The sequence below is a fragment of the Rhinatrema bivittatum genome, chromosome 5, assembly GCF_901001135.1.
Source record: "Rhinatrema bivittatum chromosome 5, aRhiBiv1.1, whole genome shotgun sequence".
In the NCBI taxonomy this organism is placed as follows: Eukaryota; Metazoa; Chordata; class Amphibia; order Gymnophiona; family Rhinatrematidae; genus Rhinatrema; species Rhinatrema bivittatum.
In genome coordinates this window covers 243,244,941-243,264,993 of record NC_042619.1, presented here as the reverse complement: position 1 = coordinate 243,264,993, position 20,053 = coordinate 243,244,941, and the positions used below count along the sequence as shown (strand labels likewise).

General features: G+C 44.2%; 1 protein-coding gene across 1 annotated transcript in view; it reads right to left on the bottom strand.

Moving 5' to 3' along the window:
• The window catches only part of LOC115091573 (interleukin-5 receptor subunit alpha-like), a 77,193-nt gene that overhangs the window by 1,058 nt on the left and 56,082 nt on the right, over nucleotides 1-20,053 (bottom strand). The window contains exon 10 of the mRNA XM_029601752.1: nucleotides 4,506-4,593. Within this exon, the coding sequence (XP_029457612.1) occupies nucleotides 4,506-4,593 (88 nt within the window). The remainder of the gene's footprint in view (nucleotides 1-4,505; nucleotides 4,594-20,053) is intronic.

Genomic DNA, 20,053 nt, shown 5'->3' with positions numbered 1-20,053 from the left:
CCCTTGTGTGTGTGCTGCCCCTGGATTTTATAACATGCGCACAGCTGCACATATGGGTGACATCACAGGATAAAGAGATACATTTATATTATAACATTTTACATTATAACGAGGTAATTTGAAAAATGTATCGCGAATTGCGTTATGGCTGTTTCGGGTATATCGCACAGCTTAACATCAGGAAAAAAGTGTAGTTATTTTCCCCTCAATATTGCCCCTCATTTTCATAAATCCCACCCAAACTCCTCCCTAATCCCACCTCTTTCCAAAATTTGCATTCACGTCATGTGCTAGTGTTGTTATCGCATGCATTAATGCCATAATGCATTTTGATGAATGACCCTTGCTAGGGTGCAGCCAGCACCAGGTCATCAAGGTCCAGCTACCACACCAATTAGTAGAGGTGGAATCAGTGTGTTATGCCTGTCGGTCGCAGACGGCTGCGACCTCTCATGCTTACCTTTTTTTTCCCCGCTCCATCAAGTCTGGGAAGAATGGCGGTCTCTGCCAGTCCCCACCGACCTCTCCGGCATTCCCGGGACAGCGTGGGCACTGCCGACCACCATCGTGGACCCAGAGTTACCTAGACGTGCACGCGCAAGGGCATCATTTGAACACGTCAGGGCGGGAACTTTGGGGGCGTCCCTGCCCGATGACGTCAACCCACTAGTGTATTTAATCTGACAGCCCTTGCCTTCCTCGAGTTAGCAAGCAGTTCCGTCTTGCTGAATTCTCCACATTCAAGGACTTCCTGTTCCTGACTCAGTCTTGGCATCCAGACACTCTGAGTACCCACTCCTCGGGGGCTCCCCTGCATTCTTGGCTATCTGCTCCTTGGAGGGCCTACCTGCCTGACTGCTACTGGACCTGCTTCTCAGTTCTTTTTCTCCAGGAACCATCTACTGTGAGTACCTCTACTGACTTCTACTATACTGACTGCATTGAGGATTCCACATGGCGTACCTCGACCCTCGGGCCACTACCGCCTTACTTCAGTGAAAGTCATTCAACTTCCTGCTCTACAGAATACCTACACACCATCTACAGGAGCCACTGCGGGGTTCCGGCATCGCTACCAGTTCTTCAACATCTATTGTACAGACATACTCAGCATACCCCGCTCCGTCGGCCACTACCGGATCTGTATTCCTGAGGTGCCTACACTTGTCAGAGGGGATCCCCAGCGTACCCCGCTCCACGGGCCAGTACCGGATCATCTTCTCAGCTGTGTCTCACTCTGGGTAATTCCCATTGCTCAGGACTGTACTACTTCATCTCCAATTCTGTGGTCTTTACTTTTCCGCCCTACTTAATAAAAGTCTCCATTTCTAGCTGTGTCCCATGCCACTGAGACTGTGCCTGCTGACGGTGAGGCTCACAGGGCTCCTCCCTGTGGGCGGAGACATATCTCATCTCAGCCCAGGGTCATCCTTCCTTAAACATAACACAGTGTTAAAAAGAGCAAAGTGCTCAAAAATTCATTTCAGTAACCCATCCCACTACAGAGGCCAGGTTGCTGGATAATGTGGCCAAAATGATTTTCCACTCTGCTATGATTAATTCAAGAATAATAGTGTACCAGTTGCATATGGTCCAATATATGCATTCCTCTTTACAGAAGCCTTCCCAGTAGATAAGATGGATTGGTTCCTAATGGTGATTCAAGAAGCTAAGGAATATGGCAACAATTTTTGTCAACAGCATAATAACATCAAGCATTAACCAGGGTGCAGGGACTCTGCAGCACCCCAGCAACATGACAATAACAATGACAACACAGAGGAGCTAAAACTCCCCACTTCGGCCCTCCTCCCCCCCACCTCTATCCCATAACAATTTGCCCTCAGGGAGGGAGATAAAAATAAAACAAAACAATAAGTACAGACAATAATAAACTTCGCTCTTTTAGACTTAGGTGCTTAAGTCGTTTAAGACTAAACATCTTGCACGTGGAGGTAGATATTGCAAATATAAATCCCAGATTTTTAAAAAGACACCGTTAGCTATGAAACTCCAGTTGCTCAGCATAGTTTTCCATTTGACAATTCTGAAAGAGTACAAGTTTTAGCTGTTCAATAGTGGGCATTTTTTGGCTAATAGTACCTTCCGGCACCACAATTTAATATAACCATTAGGGAAGACGGATGTCCCTAAATCAGAGCTTTCCAAACTGTGTGTCGGGACACGTTAGTGTGTCGCCTGCAGTGTGCAGGTGTGTCGCGCAAGCCCGGTCAACTCTGATGCGAGTTTGGGCTTTTTTTTTTCTAGACATTCACTTTTTTTTTTCAGTTTATGGGTTGCTTATTATTGGGTGATTTTTGCATTGGCTGCTGCTGCCGATGAGGCCTGGCCATGAGGAGTACTGACTGCAAGCAGCAGTGTCTGGTGATCATGGAAGGGAGTGAAGCACTTAACTGGCAACAATCAAAAAGACGAGGTACATGAGTGTGGGGGACAGATATGTGCTGGGGGGAGAGAGATGAGTGAGTGGGGGGCAAATGTGCTGGGGGGACAGACATGTGCTTGAGGGGGAGAGATATGAGTGTGTGGGGGCCAGACATGTGCTGGGGGGAGGAGAGAGATGAGTGTGTGGGGGTCAGACATGTGCTGGGGGGAGAGAGATGAGTGAGTGGGGGGCAAACGTGCTGGGGGGACAGACATGTGCTTGAGGGGGAGAGAGATATGAGTGTGTGGGGGCCAGACATGTGCTGGGGGGAGGAGAGAGATGAGTGTGTGGGGGACAGACAATTTGTTTTATTATTGTTTCTCATAAATTAAAACAATAACATGAATCTTGGAATATTATATATTTTTAATATAAATTTAAGGTTTTCATGAGATAGGTTGTGTCGTGAAACATTTTATTTATGTATATATTTAAGGAAACATACATAAATTGTCGAAATATGTTTTGTTCGTTTAACCTTTAACCTCTGGTTTACTAGTAGACTGAATTACCGTGTCGTGAAATTATGTTTGTCTAAAAAGTGTGTCACCAACATGAAAAGTTTGGAAAGCTCTGCCCTAAATCATCAAAAAGAAACAATTTGACATCCCAAGCCTGCACATTCTTAACCACGTAATTCAATAAACTTATTCTGACTTTCCCATGAGAGATAGTGACTCCGTCCTTGCATCATTTTGCATTCTGTTTCTGTTTGACTTTGGCCAAATGGTTATGAGTGGTACTGCCCTAATGAGTTACTAACTTGAGTTCCAAGAAATCTGCCATGGACTGCGCCATATATCCATTGCTGTTAGATGGATATAGAGATTGAGATTCAAAACCAGCAGAAGCAAAAAGATGGAAAGCAATATTGAAAAATTGGATGTTACCTTACATCTTGTTTCAAGAGATTTCTTATGGCCTTCCTCCAGTCTGTACATTTGAATAACGTTATCCCAGAGTTCTTTTGGCAGCATCTTGTTTCTCATATTTTGACCTTTGTTTCAAATTCACTTCATACAACAGAAACAGCTTGATTCTTCGTCCAGTATTTGAATTGGCTCAATTACTGTGATTGGACAACTTCTTATGGGCCTTGTTAAGGCAATTTTTCAAATCAGAGCTAATTTGACTTATACAATGAAGATTTTTTATTTTGTTTTTATTCTTACAGTAATTCCTTTTGAAATATTTCTAAAATTGTTCTTTCATGATGAAAGAAAGATGTATGTTGTATGGATCATTGAAACAAACTCATATTTTCATGTGTTTTGATATGTATAATTTAGACAGCATAATGTTAAAAATGTACAAGGTTGTGAAGACTTTTATAAGGCACTGTACATAGTGAAAATTAATATGAGGCAAGAGGGCATTCACAACAAAGAGGGTGTTAGAGAGGCTTAGCATAAATGATTCTTTGCAAAGGAAATGGCTTTTCATCATAGGTATCTACTGCCAAACCTGCTATAGGAGGAAGTCAGTAGGCCGGATTTAAAAAGCTCTACGTGCATAAATCGGCTTACACGCGCTAGGCCTATTTTATAAAGGCCCCGGCGATTCGCTTAAAGCCCCGGGACACGTCTAAGTCCCAGGGCTTTACTAAAGGGGCAGTCCAGGGGTGGGGGCGGGGCCTGAGGCCTCCAGCACAGCGGCCATTTGCCGCTGTGTTGGAGGATCACATGCCGGCAGGATGCCGGCGCGCGCAACCTGCGCCTGCCTCCAGGCAGGTGCAAAAGGTGAGACAATTTGGGGGGGGGGGTTAGGTTAGGGTTGGGGGGAAAGGTTAGGGGAAGGGGTATGCCCGGTTTTATAACATGCGCACATGTGTGCGTGCCGGGTAGCGCACACACATGTACGCCAGTGCGTATGTATGAAAATCTACCCCAATGTGTTTATGGAAAAGGATTCTTTCCATCAGAGCACTTTGATGTAATTATGCATGCGCATGCTAATGTCATGCTATAAATATGTGATGACAGCTATTATTATATTATCAAATTTGATTTAAATATTTTTAAAGCCTTTTGAATGCCCATAAATATAAATTGCAAAATACCTGCTCATCCATATCATAGTGGTTAATATCACTGAATTTGTTCTTTGGTTGTGGAATTGGAGGGAAAAGCTTCTGTATCACTTTGCACCTGAGGAAACAAATGTTTGTGAAAAAGATGTCTTAAATATAAATATCCCCATCCATGCAACAGCTAACGATAACAAGACTGGAAAGGTGCACTCTACAGAATATGCACAATTTCCAAAGGTATTCTTTTACATTGAGCATATACTTCCAAAATGGGTTTCTCTTGTGTGTGTGTGTGTGTCTGTGTGTCTGTGAGGCATGGGGAGACTGTGTTTGTGTATTTGAGCAAGCGTGAGCTGCTTGCATGCGTGTGTATGTGCATGAGGCAATTGCAAGAATTGTGGGTGATACCTCCTCAAGAGAGAAGATCTACGTGAGACGGAGGCTGCTGATTTGTATGAAGGTGACGCTTTGTGTGTGTTTGAGGCAGAGTTGAATTTTTTTGCATGTACTTTTATTAGTGGCAGAGATGCTGCCAATATTTGTACAGGTGTGTTTGTGTGTAAGAATGGAGTCATCAGTGTATATTTGAGAAATGGAGTATGGGTATGTATGCAATGTATATGTCCTTGTGAATTTCTGTCCATGTCTTTTTTTTTTTTTTTCAAATTGAGTGTAGCTTTCCATTTGTTAGTCAATTTATACGAATAGGAAAAATATGCTCTTATCTAGATTCCCAAGCAGGACAGATGCCATCTTGCTGCATCTGATATAATTGACATATGTGCCTATTTTTCTGCTTTTGTAGAACTTATGCATGTAACTGTGCAAGCAGGAAGGGCAGTGCTCAAAAGACCTTTACCGGGGTAAGTACCAGTTGACTTGGTTAAAAGAGCTGTCTGAAAATTCCCAATCCTGAAGCTGGCTAAAGTACACACAGAGTTCCACACTGTTTTAGCCAATTAGGAGGATTCCTGGGCACATATTTAGGTCAAGGGAGGAAAATAATGTGCATGGATTGCATTTCAAATCTACATCTGATATCAATTCAAAATTACCCACAGAAAATGAGGGACCCATTATCCTTGTGTAATCTTTTTGAAAATCAGTGCAAGGATAAAAAGTACCTCGGGACTTTGCACTAGTACAGGCAATTTGAGAATTGCCCTTCCCCCATGTGCATAACTTTGGAAGTTTATGTACCTAAGGGGGTCATTCACTAAAGCTTTATCGCATGCGTTAGGACCCTAATGCACACGATAACGCCATATCGCATGCGAAAAGGGCCTTTTCGCATGCAATCTAATATGCAAATTAGGGGGAGGGGAGGAGTCGGGGAGGGAGGAGTCAATGGTGTCTTCGCTGCCAGCGATAACATTACCAACATTATCGTCGGCAGTAGCGCACCAAATAGCGCCACCTTTCACAGTGGCGCTATTTGGTGCGAAAGCCTGCAGCGAAGATACCGCGGTGGTACGAAGGCTGCAGGCTTTCGCAGGCCCTCCCCCCCCCCTTCACATGTTTTCACAGGCTTTCGCAGGCCCTCCCCCCCCTTCACATGTTTTCGCTGGATTCATCATTCTGCGATGAATGATGAATCCTGGCCTAAGTTGGAAAAGGACATGGACAGAAATTGGCATCAACATGAAGCATACTCCACTACTTCCTGACAAGAATGGAAAGAAATCTGGCTACTAGAGTATGTTGAGTGTTCCTTGAATGCTAGCTGATGTCCAACTGATAAACAGATGACAGAAAATGATACTTTCAATGGAGTTGTGTCAGCACATATATATTACAGCATATACCATAGTTAAATTAGAAGCTGCAGAAGACAAAATAATTACTTATGTTAATAGAAATTAAAGTTGCTCAGTATTTCACAAATAAGGTCTAGAAGTTTGTCAGACTAGAGTTCAGTTAGGGATATGGCTGCTGCAGAAGGTTCTGGTAAATAGTGATCTAACACTTGCAATACAGTAAAGTGCGGCCGCGGTTACCCTGCTCCTAACCCGCTTTCTACCCACTTTTCGGCCGTGTTAGTCCAACCCGTGATACACTATCCCCTTTAACCCAACTCTTACCGTGTCCTTAAATCATCGGGTAACCCCTTCGGCCCGCGGCATGTATATTACATGTAAACGATCGAATTAGCTATTCCCTCCCATACAGTAATGCGCGCCCCGACTATCGCTTTTTTACCCTGCCGTTTTGCCGCGCGCTTAACCTGCTAACTTACCGCCTATGCTTACCCCTGCGTTAGAGGCAGGGGTAAGGGTAGGCGGCAAACTTTCCCCCAGCCCCGCTCACCTGCCCTGGCCGCGTCATGGGTGCTGGTCTCCGGGGCATCCCCATTCCTCTCCCCTCCTCCCGAAGCAACGAAAGTGGAAAAAAGCGAAAAAGCGAAAAAAAAAGTTGCAAGAGAGAGAGGGGAGAGAGGACGAGCAATCCTATGCTCGGGATTGCCAGTCCTCTCTCCCCTCCTCCCGAAGCAAGGCGTGAAAAGCAGCCTTGCTTCGGGAGGAGGGGAGAGAGGACTGGCAGTGTAAAGCAACGAAGCGACTTACTTTTTTTGCAGCCCCCCTCCGGAGACAGACATCGGCGAAGACGGACCGCGGCTCCCCTGCCTCCAGCTGCCCGCGAAGATGGACGCATCGCACGGGCGAAAGCGGCCCCTGTGCGTGCAATTGGGCCGCTCAAGACGTGATGTCACATGCCGTGACGCCAAACGTCATGACATCACGCCTTGAGTGGCCCAATTGCACGCACAACCGATTCCAGTTCTGATTCACATCTCTAGGATAGAGATTGCAGGATTGCTTGCCCTATCTTCGCATCAGTGGCGGCCTGTTGATCAAGGCAGTAGTGAGATGTGAAGGTATGAAGCGATGACCATGTAGCTGCCTTGCAAATGTCTATGGGTTGCACATTCTTTAGGTGTGCCAATGAGGCTGCTACTGCTCTGACTTGGTGAGCTTTAGGCTCTGAATGTAGTTGTAGTTTCTGTTTGTCGTAACAGAATTTGATGCACTGCGCTATCCAGCTGGAGATGGTGAGTTTAGCCACCGGTAATCCAGGTGCCTTTGGATCAAATGAGACAAAGAGTTGAGAAACATGGGAGTCCGAGTTTGTCCTTTCTTTGTAGTATGCTAAGGCTCTTTTACAATCTGGTGTATGCAGTAGTTTTTCCCTATCATTTGCATGAGGTTTAGGGAAAAAGGTGGGTAATTCCATGGTCTGATTGAGATGGAATTGAGAAACCACTTTTGGTAGGAAGGATGGGTGAGTTCAGAGAACTACATTTTGGTGATGAAATTGCAAATATGGAGAGTAATGGATAGTGGAAGCTTTCGCTACAGGCATTGACACTACCAGTACAAAGTTCTCCCCTTTGGACTATTGGAAAAGTGGAAAGATGAGGTAATATGGGTTTTGTGACAAATTGGAGTTGGTAACCATGTCGTACTATCTCCAAAACCCATTGATTGGATGTTATCCTCTCCCAGGCTGCCAGACAAGAATGAATCCTGCCGAGTGGTACTTGATGCTGTGATGGTGGCTGGGTAACTAAAAAGATGGAGTCGATTTTACTGCAGTAGCTGGCTGTTGTGCCTGCTGTCTCTGGTTACGAGCTTTACCTCTACGTTGATTGGAAGTATTCTGTTGTGGAGCAGGATGCTGGGAAGAAGGGTATATCTGTGTACGAAAGGACTGGTAAGACCTGTAAGGTCTCCTTGCATATGATTGCCAACGAATAGACCCCATATAACGACGTGTGGTCGAATAGTGAGGCTGTGATTTTAATGACTCTACTGCTATAGCTTCCTCCTTCAATTTACCTACTGTGTCCTGGAATCGTTCCCCGAACAGATTATCTCCTGTACATGGGAGGTTTGTTAGTTTCTCGTGTAAATCTTCACATATCGAACTTGAGCGTAACCATGCTAGTCTTCGGGCTGCAATAGCTGTTGCAGACGCCCTGGAAGATGTTTCATATGCTTCATATATTGACCTCAAAAGGTGTCGCGAACACTCCTCCATGTCATGAAGAGGTGGCGGTGTCTGATCCACAGTCAAAGACAACAGCTTGTATGCACTCGTACAGGTATTGTACCATGTAGAATTGATGGTGCATAATTCTGGCACTCAACATTGAGTTATGGTATATTTTCCTGCCAAACTCATCCAAATATTTATCATCTTTCCCTGGTGGGAATGAGGAATGAGATTTTGTTTTCTTAAATCTTTGCATCGCCGATTCTACCACAATTGAAGCATGAGGTAATTGCGGTATAGAGTACGTTGATGTTTTCCTCATACGGAATTTTATGTCCGTCTTCCTTGAAACCGCTGAGATTGCGTAAGGTGTTTCTCAGGATTTCTGTAAGACGGAGTGCAGGATTTCTTGTGGTGGAAGAGATGTTGGTTCTCCTGGAGTATCAAAAATCTTTAGGAGACCAAGGGTTTCTGATCTAGGGTCTACCTCTTTTTGGAACTCTAGATGCAGTATTGTACCCAATTTTTCCAGAAATTTTGGGTATGTAAGGTCTTCAGGAGGGGAATACGGCGCCTGAGGTTGTTCCTGCGGATCCGACGGGAATCCCGTAGATGATGGAGATATTTGTGGTGAAGGAGAATCAAAAGATATATCCTGTTTATAATCTGGTGAAGTTGGTCGGTTGCCTATGGGAGATGTAGGAGGCTCCACCGACGGTTCTCTGGCAGTCTGTGTCTTATGTTCCGGAGAACTGACCGAGGCAAGGTTAGTCATTTTGAAGGATGACTGAAGCGTTTCATAGAATCCTGCCAAAGACTGTGATAACTGATAAAATGCCTCTTTTGTACGAGGGGGCATTATTGTACGCTCATCTGGTTCTTGCGACTCATATGCTTTTGGTTGCATTGGAGTGGTTTGAGGTAAATTACTAGATGGTTTATAGTCTTTCTGTTTCTTTCCACATATCATGTGCATTGAATCCTCCGAAGCTGTGGAAGCGATAGAGGAATCAACTTGTATTACCTCTCTGTGGGAGAAGGTGTTTGAAGTTGGTACATGAGATGATTTAGAAGTCGAAGGGCTTACTTCCCATGTTGCACTCCTTTTCTCAGACTTTTTGTGGTGGGAGTGTCGTGAGTGTTTATGATAATGGTGTAACGACGAGTCTGTATGACTTGTACATGAAGACTGTGATCGTTTTCTATGTTTTATTATATACTCTGTCGAATCAGGCTTCGAAGAGTGGGAAGTACCTGACCACGGTGGGGTTATCGATGGAGAGGTGTAAGAAGATCTCCTGGAGTGTTCACGTCGTTGTTTTAACCCATATTCTGGTGATTTGTGCGCCGATTTAGAGTGGTGCGCATATCTAGACTTGTGCGCATATCTTTTTTGTTCCGTGCGCTCAAGAGTTATCGGCGCTGATGTCTCCGGTGCCATGCGTATAGATATGTCCGGCACCGTGCACGCAGATGTCAACACTGTGCGCGCAGGTGTTTCTTCTACCGCACACACAGGCGTCTTCGGCGCCGTGTGCGCAGAAATCTTCAGTGCCTTGCGCGCAGAAATCTTTGGCGCCGTGTGCGCAAGGTCCTTCGGCATCTTGCGCACAGAGGTTTTCGGCGCCATACGCGCAGGGTCCTTCGGCGCCATGCGCCCAATTGTCTTCGGCGTCATGCGCACAGTAGCCTTGTGCGCCGATACATCTTTCAGCGCGGAAGTGTTGTGCGCCTTCGTTTTGTTATGCGCCTAAGGCATCTTAGGCGCAGAAATTTTAGGCGCTTGGGTTTTGGACTCCAGAATCTCGTGTGCCGGCGATTCTGGCTCTATGGAATTTTTAAAATCCAATGGCCTTTGCTGTTTCGCCAAATCCTTACCCTCAAGATTGGAGGACTGAGGATCCCACGATGATGCCCTTTTTTTTTGAGGGAGCCGGTAATATAACTGGGCCAGGTGACGAATGAGTTTCCGATGGCTCCGATGAGGCAAAAAGTTCCTGAAGCCTGTAGGCCCATTGTTTCAGGGCTCTCGGAGACATCCTTGAACAATATTCACAAACCTCACGATTGTGATCTGGCCCCAGGCATCGGTAACATCGGTCATGGCCATTCGTGACTGACATTACCTTACCGCAACTACAGGGTTTTACCCACAATTTTGACATAATGTTTTTTTGGGTTTTTTTTACAAATGCTAAGGAAAAGAACAGCTCCGTGTGCGATCCCGCGCGTGGAAAGAACAGACTGAGGAGATTCCGTTACTTTCCTGCGCGGGAACACACGTGCAGCCGCAGAGAGCAAAGTTATAATCTCTGCTTTGACAAGCTCCGCCTCCCGGACCTGATTGACAGATCCCATGACAGCATGGCTAATTCAGCCCTGCTATCGACGGGAAAAAGAAGCTTACCAAAGTGACAAAAACTATTAATAAAAACATTTTCAAGTACATTTAAAGAAAAAACCCTGTGAGGGATTCAGTTACGCCACTAGATGACCAAGAAGTAAATGGGTTGCTCCAGGGAAAACAAGTAAATGTGTTGCCTTGTTCTTTACTGAGCAGGATGTTGGGAACACACCCACCATGGAAACATTCTTTGATGGTGATGATTCTGAGCAATTAAACAAATTTTTGTGATAATGGAAGATGTAATAGATCAAACTAAAAAACTAAAGACCAGACTAAATAACCAGGACCCAGAGTTCCGCAAGAACTCAAACATGAAACTGCCAACCTGTTATTAATAATCTGTAACTTGTTGTTTAAAATGGCAATAATTCCTGAAAACTAGAGGGTGGCCAATAGAGATGTGTATCGTGTGATCGATCGTCTTAACGATCGATTTCGGCTGGGGGGGGAGGGAATCGGATCGTCGCGGTTTTGTTTTTTAAAATATCGTGTAAATCGTAAATCGAGGGAGGGCGGGAAAACCGGCACACTAAAACATCCCTAAAACCCACCCCGACCCTTTAAAATAAATCCCCCACCCTCCCGAACCCCCCCAAAATGTCTTAAATTACCTGGGGTCCAGTGGGGGGGTCCAGTCGGGCCACGAGTGCGTTGATAGAAAATGGCGCCGGCGCTACCTTTGCCCTGTCATATGACAGGGCAAAGGTAGCGCCGGCGCCATTTTGGTTCCTGTCCCCGACGTCACGAGCGTAGAAGATCGCTCCCGGACCCCCGCTGGACCCCCAGGGACTTTTGGCCAGCTTGGGGGGCCTCTTGACCCCCACAAGACTTGCCAAAAGTCCAGCGGAGGTCCGGGAACGACCTCCTGTGCTCGAATCGTGTTGCCGTAATGAAAAATGGCGCCGGCCGTATGGCAATATTGCCGTACGGCCGGCGCCATTTTTCATTACGGCAACACGGAAATGTATACATTACTCCCTCCACAATCTAATTCAACACATATCCCAATTTTTCACTCATACCTACATACTCCATTCACACCTCTACCCCATTCATGCACACCCCATAAAACATGTGTCAATATTGCCTGTGACACAAAATCTTTCAAACTTGATGTCGTACTTTTTCTGATGACTCCTTCTCCAAAAACAAAATTGTAGTGAATGTCAATTAATTCTTAAACATTATCCTCCACCGGAAGAAAGTGTGATGAGTCACTTAGTCTGGCAAACATATGCGAAAGTTCGCACATTTCCTTATATTTTGCTTTCTCAGGTTCACATCAATGTCCCAAATCATGTAATTCAAATCATCAATCCAAAAACCTCCTGGTCGCAATTGATGGTCACATGCTCCAATGCTCCAGAGAAATGTGTTTCACAACACACCCAACACCATGGTGTTTCAGTGGCCATCCTGCCGCCTGCATTAGGGGATTATTTAAACTCAATCCTGAACCCGGACCTCAGCTTTTGGGATAACACCGGTTCGCTGGTACTGATGGACCTTTAAATGTGTCTTCCAACTAGCAAGCGTGGCAATGTAACCATAATATATAGCAAATCAGCACACACATGAAAACAAGCTTCCTCGCAGGCACCATGAAACACCAACTACCTTTTGCAACTCCTAAATTTAAAACCCGTTTAAACCCCACACCTCCCCCTCCCCCTAAGTCACATTAACCATACACAACCACACTCTATAATCATTCATAAAATTTTTTAAAACGCATTCACTAGAACAGGACAGACCTGAGCTTCACTGGAAATCAATGCTCAAACATTAAATCTGAATGAGGCTTCTTTCATGCGAACACAACCACTCACCCCAGAAACATTGTAAACCCCAAACCCTCTCACACACACAACTGCCCAACTTACCCACAATCATCATGGAGACCCACTTCCTGACGCACCTGTGAGCTTTACCGTGAAAATTCTGGGTTTAAAATCCTGCAAACCACACCTCTTTCCCCACCCCACGTCATGACATCATCAATGTCATGACATGTCTACAGTGTCAAGTGTTGTCTACAAAGAGCATTTGATAAAAGCATAAATTTATGAAGGAATATGTTCAGTAAAGGAAGAAAAATTGACATATTTAGTGAGAGAAGAAGAAAAATTTATAAATGACTCTAAGGAGATTTATTTCAAAGTTCAGCTGCGCACTCTGTTGCAGATCTTAATATCATCTGCAAAAAGGCAACCTTTCCTTCTATCCAGTCCACAATGTCGCTCACAAAGATATTGAACAGGACTGGTCCCAACACCGATCCTTGCGGCACTCCGCTTAGCACCGCTCTCTCTCTTCAGAGTAAGTTCCATTTACCATCACACATTGTCTTCTGTCCGTCAACCAGTTTGCAATCCAGGCCACCACCTTGGCACTCACTCCTAAGCTTCACATTTTATTCACAAGCCTCCTGTGAGGAACCGTATCAAAACCTTTGCTGAAATCCAAGTAGATGACATTGAGCGCTCTTCCTCGATCCAATTCCCTAGACACCCAATCAAAAAAGTCAATCAGATTTCTCTGACAGGACCTTCCCCTGGTGAATCCATGCTTCCTCTGATCCAGCAATTCTTCTGACTGTAGATAGTTCACTATTCTTTCTTTCAGCAGCAACTCCATTACTTTTCCCACCACCGAGGTGAGGCTAACCGGCCTGTAGTTTCCAGCCTCCCCTCTACTCGCACTCTTGTGAAGCGGGACCACCACCGCTCTTCTCCAATCACTCGGCACCACTCCCGTTTCTAGGGATCTATTGAACAGGTCATGCAGCGGACCAGCTAGCACATCTCTGAGCTCCCTCAGTATCCTGGGATGAACCTAATCAGGCCCCATGGCTTTGTCCACTTTCAGCTTTCCTAGCTCTTCCCATACATTCTCTTCTGTAAATGGAGTTACATCTACTCCATTCCCCTCCAGTTTCTTGTTAACTAGTGATGGTCCTTATCCAGGTCCTCTTTAGTGAACACTGAATTGAAGTATTCATTTAATATTTCTGCCATTTCTTTGTCTCTCTCCACACATTGATCTTTTTCACCTTTCAATTTCACTATATCACTTTGGACTTTTCTCCTTTCTCTGATGTATCTGAAAAATGTTTTGTCACCTCGCTTTACCTCTTTGGCAATACTTTCTTCCGCTTGACTTTTTGCTGTCTTGATTACTTTCTTCGTCTCCCTCAGTTCCACCAGATATTCTTCCTTGTGCTCCTCCCTTTGGGATCCTTTATATTTCTTGAACGCTGTTCTTTTAGCTTTTATTTTGTCAGCCACCTCCTTTGAGAACCAGATAGGTTTAATTTTTCTCTTGATTTTCTTTACTTTTCTACCAAATAGATTAGTTGCCTTGGTAATTGCTCCTTTTAGTTTGGTCCACTGTTGTTCCACATCTCTCTTGTTCTCCCAGCCTTCTAGTTCTTCCTCCAGGTACTTCCACATTTCAACAAAGTCCATGTTTTTTAACTGCAAAACTTGGGTCTTTGTGCTACTTCTCCGTATCCTATTTGTGATATGAAACCATACCGTTTGATGATCACTGGTGCTGAGGTGGGCACCCACCTGGACATTAGAGACATTATCTCCATTAGTGAGCACTAAATCAAGTATAGCTCCCTCCCTCATGGGTTCCATTACCATTTGTTTGTACAGAGCCCCTTGCAGGGCATCCACTATCTCTCTACTACTGTTAGATTCTGCAGAATAATTCTGGGTAGATGGATGCCACACTCGCCAAATGTCCACCAGCTGCCATTTCTCTACCAATTGTTTCAACCACAACCTGTGGGATCTGGACACCTCACTCCGTCCAGAGAAACTATCAAGATTTGGGGATCAGGTCAGATTAAAATCTCCTCCAATAATTAAATTGCCTTTCACATGCAGCAAAAGCTGATGATCAAGATGGTCAAAAAAGTCACCTTGATTGACATTAAGTGCATATTTATTTATTTATTTATTCATTAATTTTTGTGTACCGAAATTTGATCTGACATATCACATCTGTTTACAGAGAACAGATGAACTAGGAACATCAGTGTCTTCCTATTATTTTTACAGTAAAACTTACATACTTATATACATTCAATAAGGTATAACGCTCATGGTTCAAGGAGACTTGTAAGAAAATATATCTACCATCATCCCACAGTACATTTCCCATTTGAACCATAACATACTTAGAAATAAGGATTCCCCCACCCCTGTATTTATTCCTTTTTGTGCTAGATGCTAAGAACATATATGAAAAAGAAGACGCTCCCAATAATCTTTCTTCCCTCTTGCGTATATGAGATTCTTGTAGGAAAACCACTGAGGCCTTTAAAGAAGACATTTCCCTAAAAAACTGCTGTCATAAATGAGGAATTTAGACCTTTAGTGTTGATAGAAACAAACCTAAGCTTCGCCATCAGTTACCCCCTTAAAGAGAAAGGAAATAATATATAAAAAGCCCAAACCTTCAACATCCCCCATGACACTTCTGTGAAATCATTTCAACAGCGAATCCCCTGATACGCGTCCCTAGACCAAAATGACTCGCCCCTTAATCCACCCCAATCCCCCTTCCCATCTTATCCCCTCTCCCTCCCTTACCCACACTTCCGGCCGCCTGCCACTCTACAACAGACCTCTCCCAAAAATGGGAATGAACATTCCGGTACCCCCTCCTCTCTAACCATCCCTGTCTATATGAGTAACAAACCAGAAAGAACTATGGTAAGTTCAATAATAGCAACACATAATATATCAATGCAGTATAACACATCAACCAGAAGTAAGGCATTATAAATGTGTGATACAACCCACAAGTCAAACATCCAGAAAGGGGTAGCCAACAGATGCCCGTTTAAGAAAGAAATAAGCCCATCTTGAGCCAAGCTACATAATCAGTCAATCAAGTCGGTGTAGAATGCTGAGACTGGTTGTCTTCTGAATTTTGCCGTAACCTGTGGCCTCCCTTCCCGACTCTTTGCCATTTGGGCTTCTCTGGACCTCCTTGAAGTTGTTTTTGCTGTGACAGAGATGTAACTGCTATTCCTGCCGCCTGCAGAATGACCTCCGAGACAGTTTGGACCTCAGAGGTAACTTTGCTGATTGTAAATGCCAGCCCCCACGGAAAGAGCCAATAATAAAATGGTCATTGATTGTAATTCTCTGGGTTTCCTCAGCATCGTGGGCGACAGATCATTGTAAATCGCTATGGTGGTGCCATCCCAGTTTAGAAATCTCATTTTTCGTGCCAACTGGAAGATTTTCTCCTTCAAGAGGTAATTATGAAAGCATACGATGATGTCTTTTGGAGCATTGCAGGGAGCCCCACCCCAGTGCTCTATGTGCTCTGCTTAAGATTATTTCAGGCAGCTCTCTGTTACCTCCATACTCATTATTTGCTCTCAAAATGGCCTGGCAAATTTTTTGAACCACTTCGGAAACAGTATTGTATTGTATTCCTCCACTTCGGGAACACCTGTAAATCACAGATTAGAGTGCCTAGATCTGTTCTCCAGATCCTCTAACTTATTGACATATTCCTCATTGCTTTGTTGCAGCTCTAAGACAGACCATTTCATCTGCATCATTTGCGAGGTCTGTTCCCCCATGCCCACCTCCACATCTTCCACCTGTCTATTAAAATCCATGACCTTGGACCTCAGTTCACTCATGGTCTCATGAAGTTCATCCTTAATAGATTTGATGTCCATTTGAATGTCTTGGAACCATTTGCAAAAGTCAGTCTTAATCAACATCTCTCACTTTACCGCCTCTGGAATCACATCTGCGGCAGTTAATAGGCCATTGTTCATTCTCCTCCACCGAGTCTGATGCCTGGCTGAGAGCCTGAAACCGAGACCCGCTCAAATCAAAGAAAAACTGCTGTAAATCAACAGACTTTTTACGTGTGGCCATCCTGTCAGCCTTTGCAGTCACCAAGGGCTAAAAATATTTCAGAAGCACTCACTACTAATTGCCAAAAATAGCTTTTGAAACAGATATGGTGAGGAGCTCAACATCTAAGTATCATCACTTCCCCCCTCTAAAAGCTATTCTTAAAAACAAAATTGGGGGCTGGTGCTCAGAAAGCTATGAGTAAAACTGAATTAGAATTACAATATAGTACACCTCACATACCTAAACAGCACTAAGTTAACTCTACTCCAATTGACCTCACCATTCCTTTACAGCTTCACACCTCCTCCCGTCCAACTAGACTAGCCCAGAGAGACACCCTAAAGGCCCATCCTCTCAAAACATCACTAAGTCGAAGAGCTCTTTCCACCTCTGGTCCTAAACTTTGGAACTCTCTCCCACCAGACCTTAGAATTGTACAATCAACACCTACTTTTAAAAAGAGACTCAAGACCTGGTTGTTTAACCAAGCATTTTCTTAACCCCAACAACCAAGCTCTTAACCTCATGACTATCGACATCAGCCTCGACATAGTCAGTACCAGCAATTATACCAGCATTTATACTCATTTTCTTTAAAATATATTGTATTTAAATTGTATTTAAATTATAATTCCCATGTTCATTTTAATTTATTATTATTATTTATTATTTATTTATCCAAGTTCATCCTACCTTGTTCATTGTAAGACATTATTCTATATATTGTCAAGTTATTTGTTGCAATGTAAACCGAAGTGATTAGTAACTATGTTACCAGAACGTCGGTATATAAAACTGTCAAATAAATAAATAAATAACTAAATAAGTGACAGTACAACACCTGAGCCAGATTGGAAGCTGCCTGCATCTTTGGAGTGCCCAGAGTGACGTCCGTGAAAGGCGTCAATTCCATCTATAAATCTCCCTAGCTTGCAGCGCATGGCACCAAAGCCACGCACCACTGTATAAAAATCTGTGGCGATTTTGCTGTCTTCGAACTGAGTAAGTTTCCTGCTTCTCACTTATTTTTCCTGTTTGGTAGTTTCATGGAAAAGAAAAGGAAAAGATAGTTAAAGCCTCTCCCATTTGGCCCCACAGTTCCCCCTTCTAATTCTCAGCCTGCCATTACTACTTTTATGATTCCCAAGGACAATCAACAACTGGGGGCATCTCACCCTAGCTCTGTAACTGTAAGCGAGTCTCTCTCCCTAAGTCCTGATGCTTGGTCTCCTTCTGGGCTTTCAGGTAGGCCCCAGGTACTGGAAAAGACTATTGTCCAAAGAGGTTTGTGACTCTGCTCCAGAGGATGGGAGAATCCTGGGTCCTAGTCAGATTAAATACAGTGATACCAATGTTATTACTACCTCTACTCCTGTTGTCTAATGACTAGTAATTAGGGATGTGAATCGTGTGCCCGATCGTCTTAACGATCGGGTTCGGCTAGAGGGAGAAAAAAATCTGATCGGTGGTGATGTGAATCAGAATCGGTTCTGATTCGCATCGTTAATTTTATTTTAGTGAGGCCCGACCCTTTAAAATTGACCCCTTACCTTCCCCCACCCTCCCGAACCCCCCCAAAACTTTTTACGAGTACCTGGTGGTCCAGTGGGGGCGCGGGGACCGATCTCCCGCTCTCGGGCCATCGGCGCCATTTTGGCTGCCACTCAAAAATGGCGCTGATGGCCCGATAAAAAAAACAACCCACCTGACCCTTTAAAAATGACCCCTTAGCTTCCCCCACCCTCACGATCCCACCAAAACATTTGGGGCTTATTGTGGCACCTTGCTGGCTAGTTTGCCCTTCATCATGAGAAACTCTTCACCTTCATTAAACTCTGTTGCTCAACTAACTTATTTCCCAATTTACAATTGTTTCTTACAACTCCCAGACTGGCTAACTTGGTTTGGCCTCTGGTTTGGCCTCTGTTGGAAACAGGATGCTGGGCTTGATGGACCCTTGGTCTGACCCAGCATGGCAATTTCTTATGTTCTTATGTTGCCCATCAGTCTTCCATGTATAACTATCTAAGAATTTACTGAAATCTAGACAGCAATCAACTGCAACTCTCAACGATCAATTCATACTCTCTCACTTCCAAGAAGTATCCAGTGACCAAATCAAGATTCTCTCCAGACTCAACCTATCCTCCAGCTTCCTTGACCCCTGCCCTGTCAAGGTAATCAAAGCATCAAAACATGGCCTCGCCAATTACATTGCCCAACTGGTAAACTGTTCCTTAACCAGCTTTGCTATGTCTGCCATGTTAAAGAAGGCAACTGTTCATCCCTTCCTCAAGAAAGCCTCCCTTGACTCCAACATTCTGGACAACAATAGGCCTATCACCAACATCTCTCTGCTGGTCAAAGTCATCAAAAAGGCAGTCCTTCACCAACTGCAGACTCTACTAGAAGAAAGGCATTCCCTGGGCTACCAATCAGGCTTTAGGAAGTCTTCCTCACTCTACTTCATACCTTTCTCAGAGCCTCTGATGCAGGAAAGCCCTCCGTCCTAATCCTACTTGGCTTCTCAGTGGCCACCATTGACCTATGATATCCCTAATAGAGACTGGTCAACACTGGCATCAGGGGACCAGTCCTTAAATGATTCCAATCATTTATAACAGGAAGAACACAAATCATTGTAGGTGACTCCACCTCATCTCCCAAACCCTTACTATGTGGTATCTCATAAGGATCAATTCTCTCCCCAATCCTGTTCAGCATCCTCCTCATGGACAAGATCAGTAAATTCAGGCTTCAATACTTTGTCTATGTTGATAACATCCAATACTTCCTTTCTCTGGGCTTCAATAGAGATGCCACAGTGCATAGAACAAACCTCTGATTCTCAGAAATCTGGAAATGGGTCTTTTCCAACAAGCTAAATGCCAATAAAATAGAAGTACTAGTTCTAGATGCAGCTTCTGCCCCATTTGATAACCTCAAACTTTAAACCCCCTTTACAATAAAATCTCAAGTCAGAGCCTCTGTGTCATCCTAGACTCCAGGCTACACCTGAACTCACAAATATCCACAATTGCCAGGAGCGCCCACTACCACCTTAGGTAACTCAAACAGATAAAACCATACCTAAATAAAGGCCAACTAGCTACTCTGACAGGCATTCATCCCTTCCTGACTGGGCTACTTTAACACTGCCTACAGCTAGCATAGAATGCTGCCACCAAGATGATATCTGGCTCTAATTACAGAGAACATATTACTCCAATTGTTCTGTCCCCAGCAGTGGGTACATGTTTGTATCTGTATATATTGTA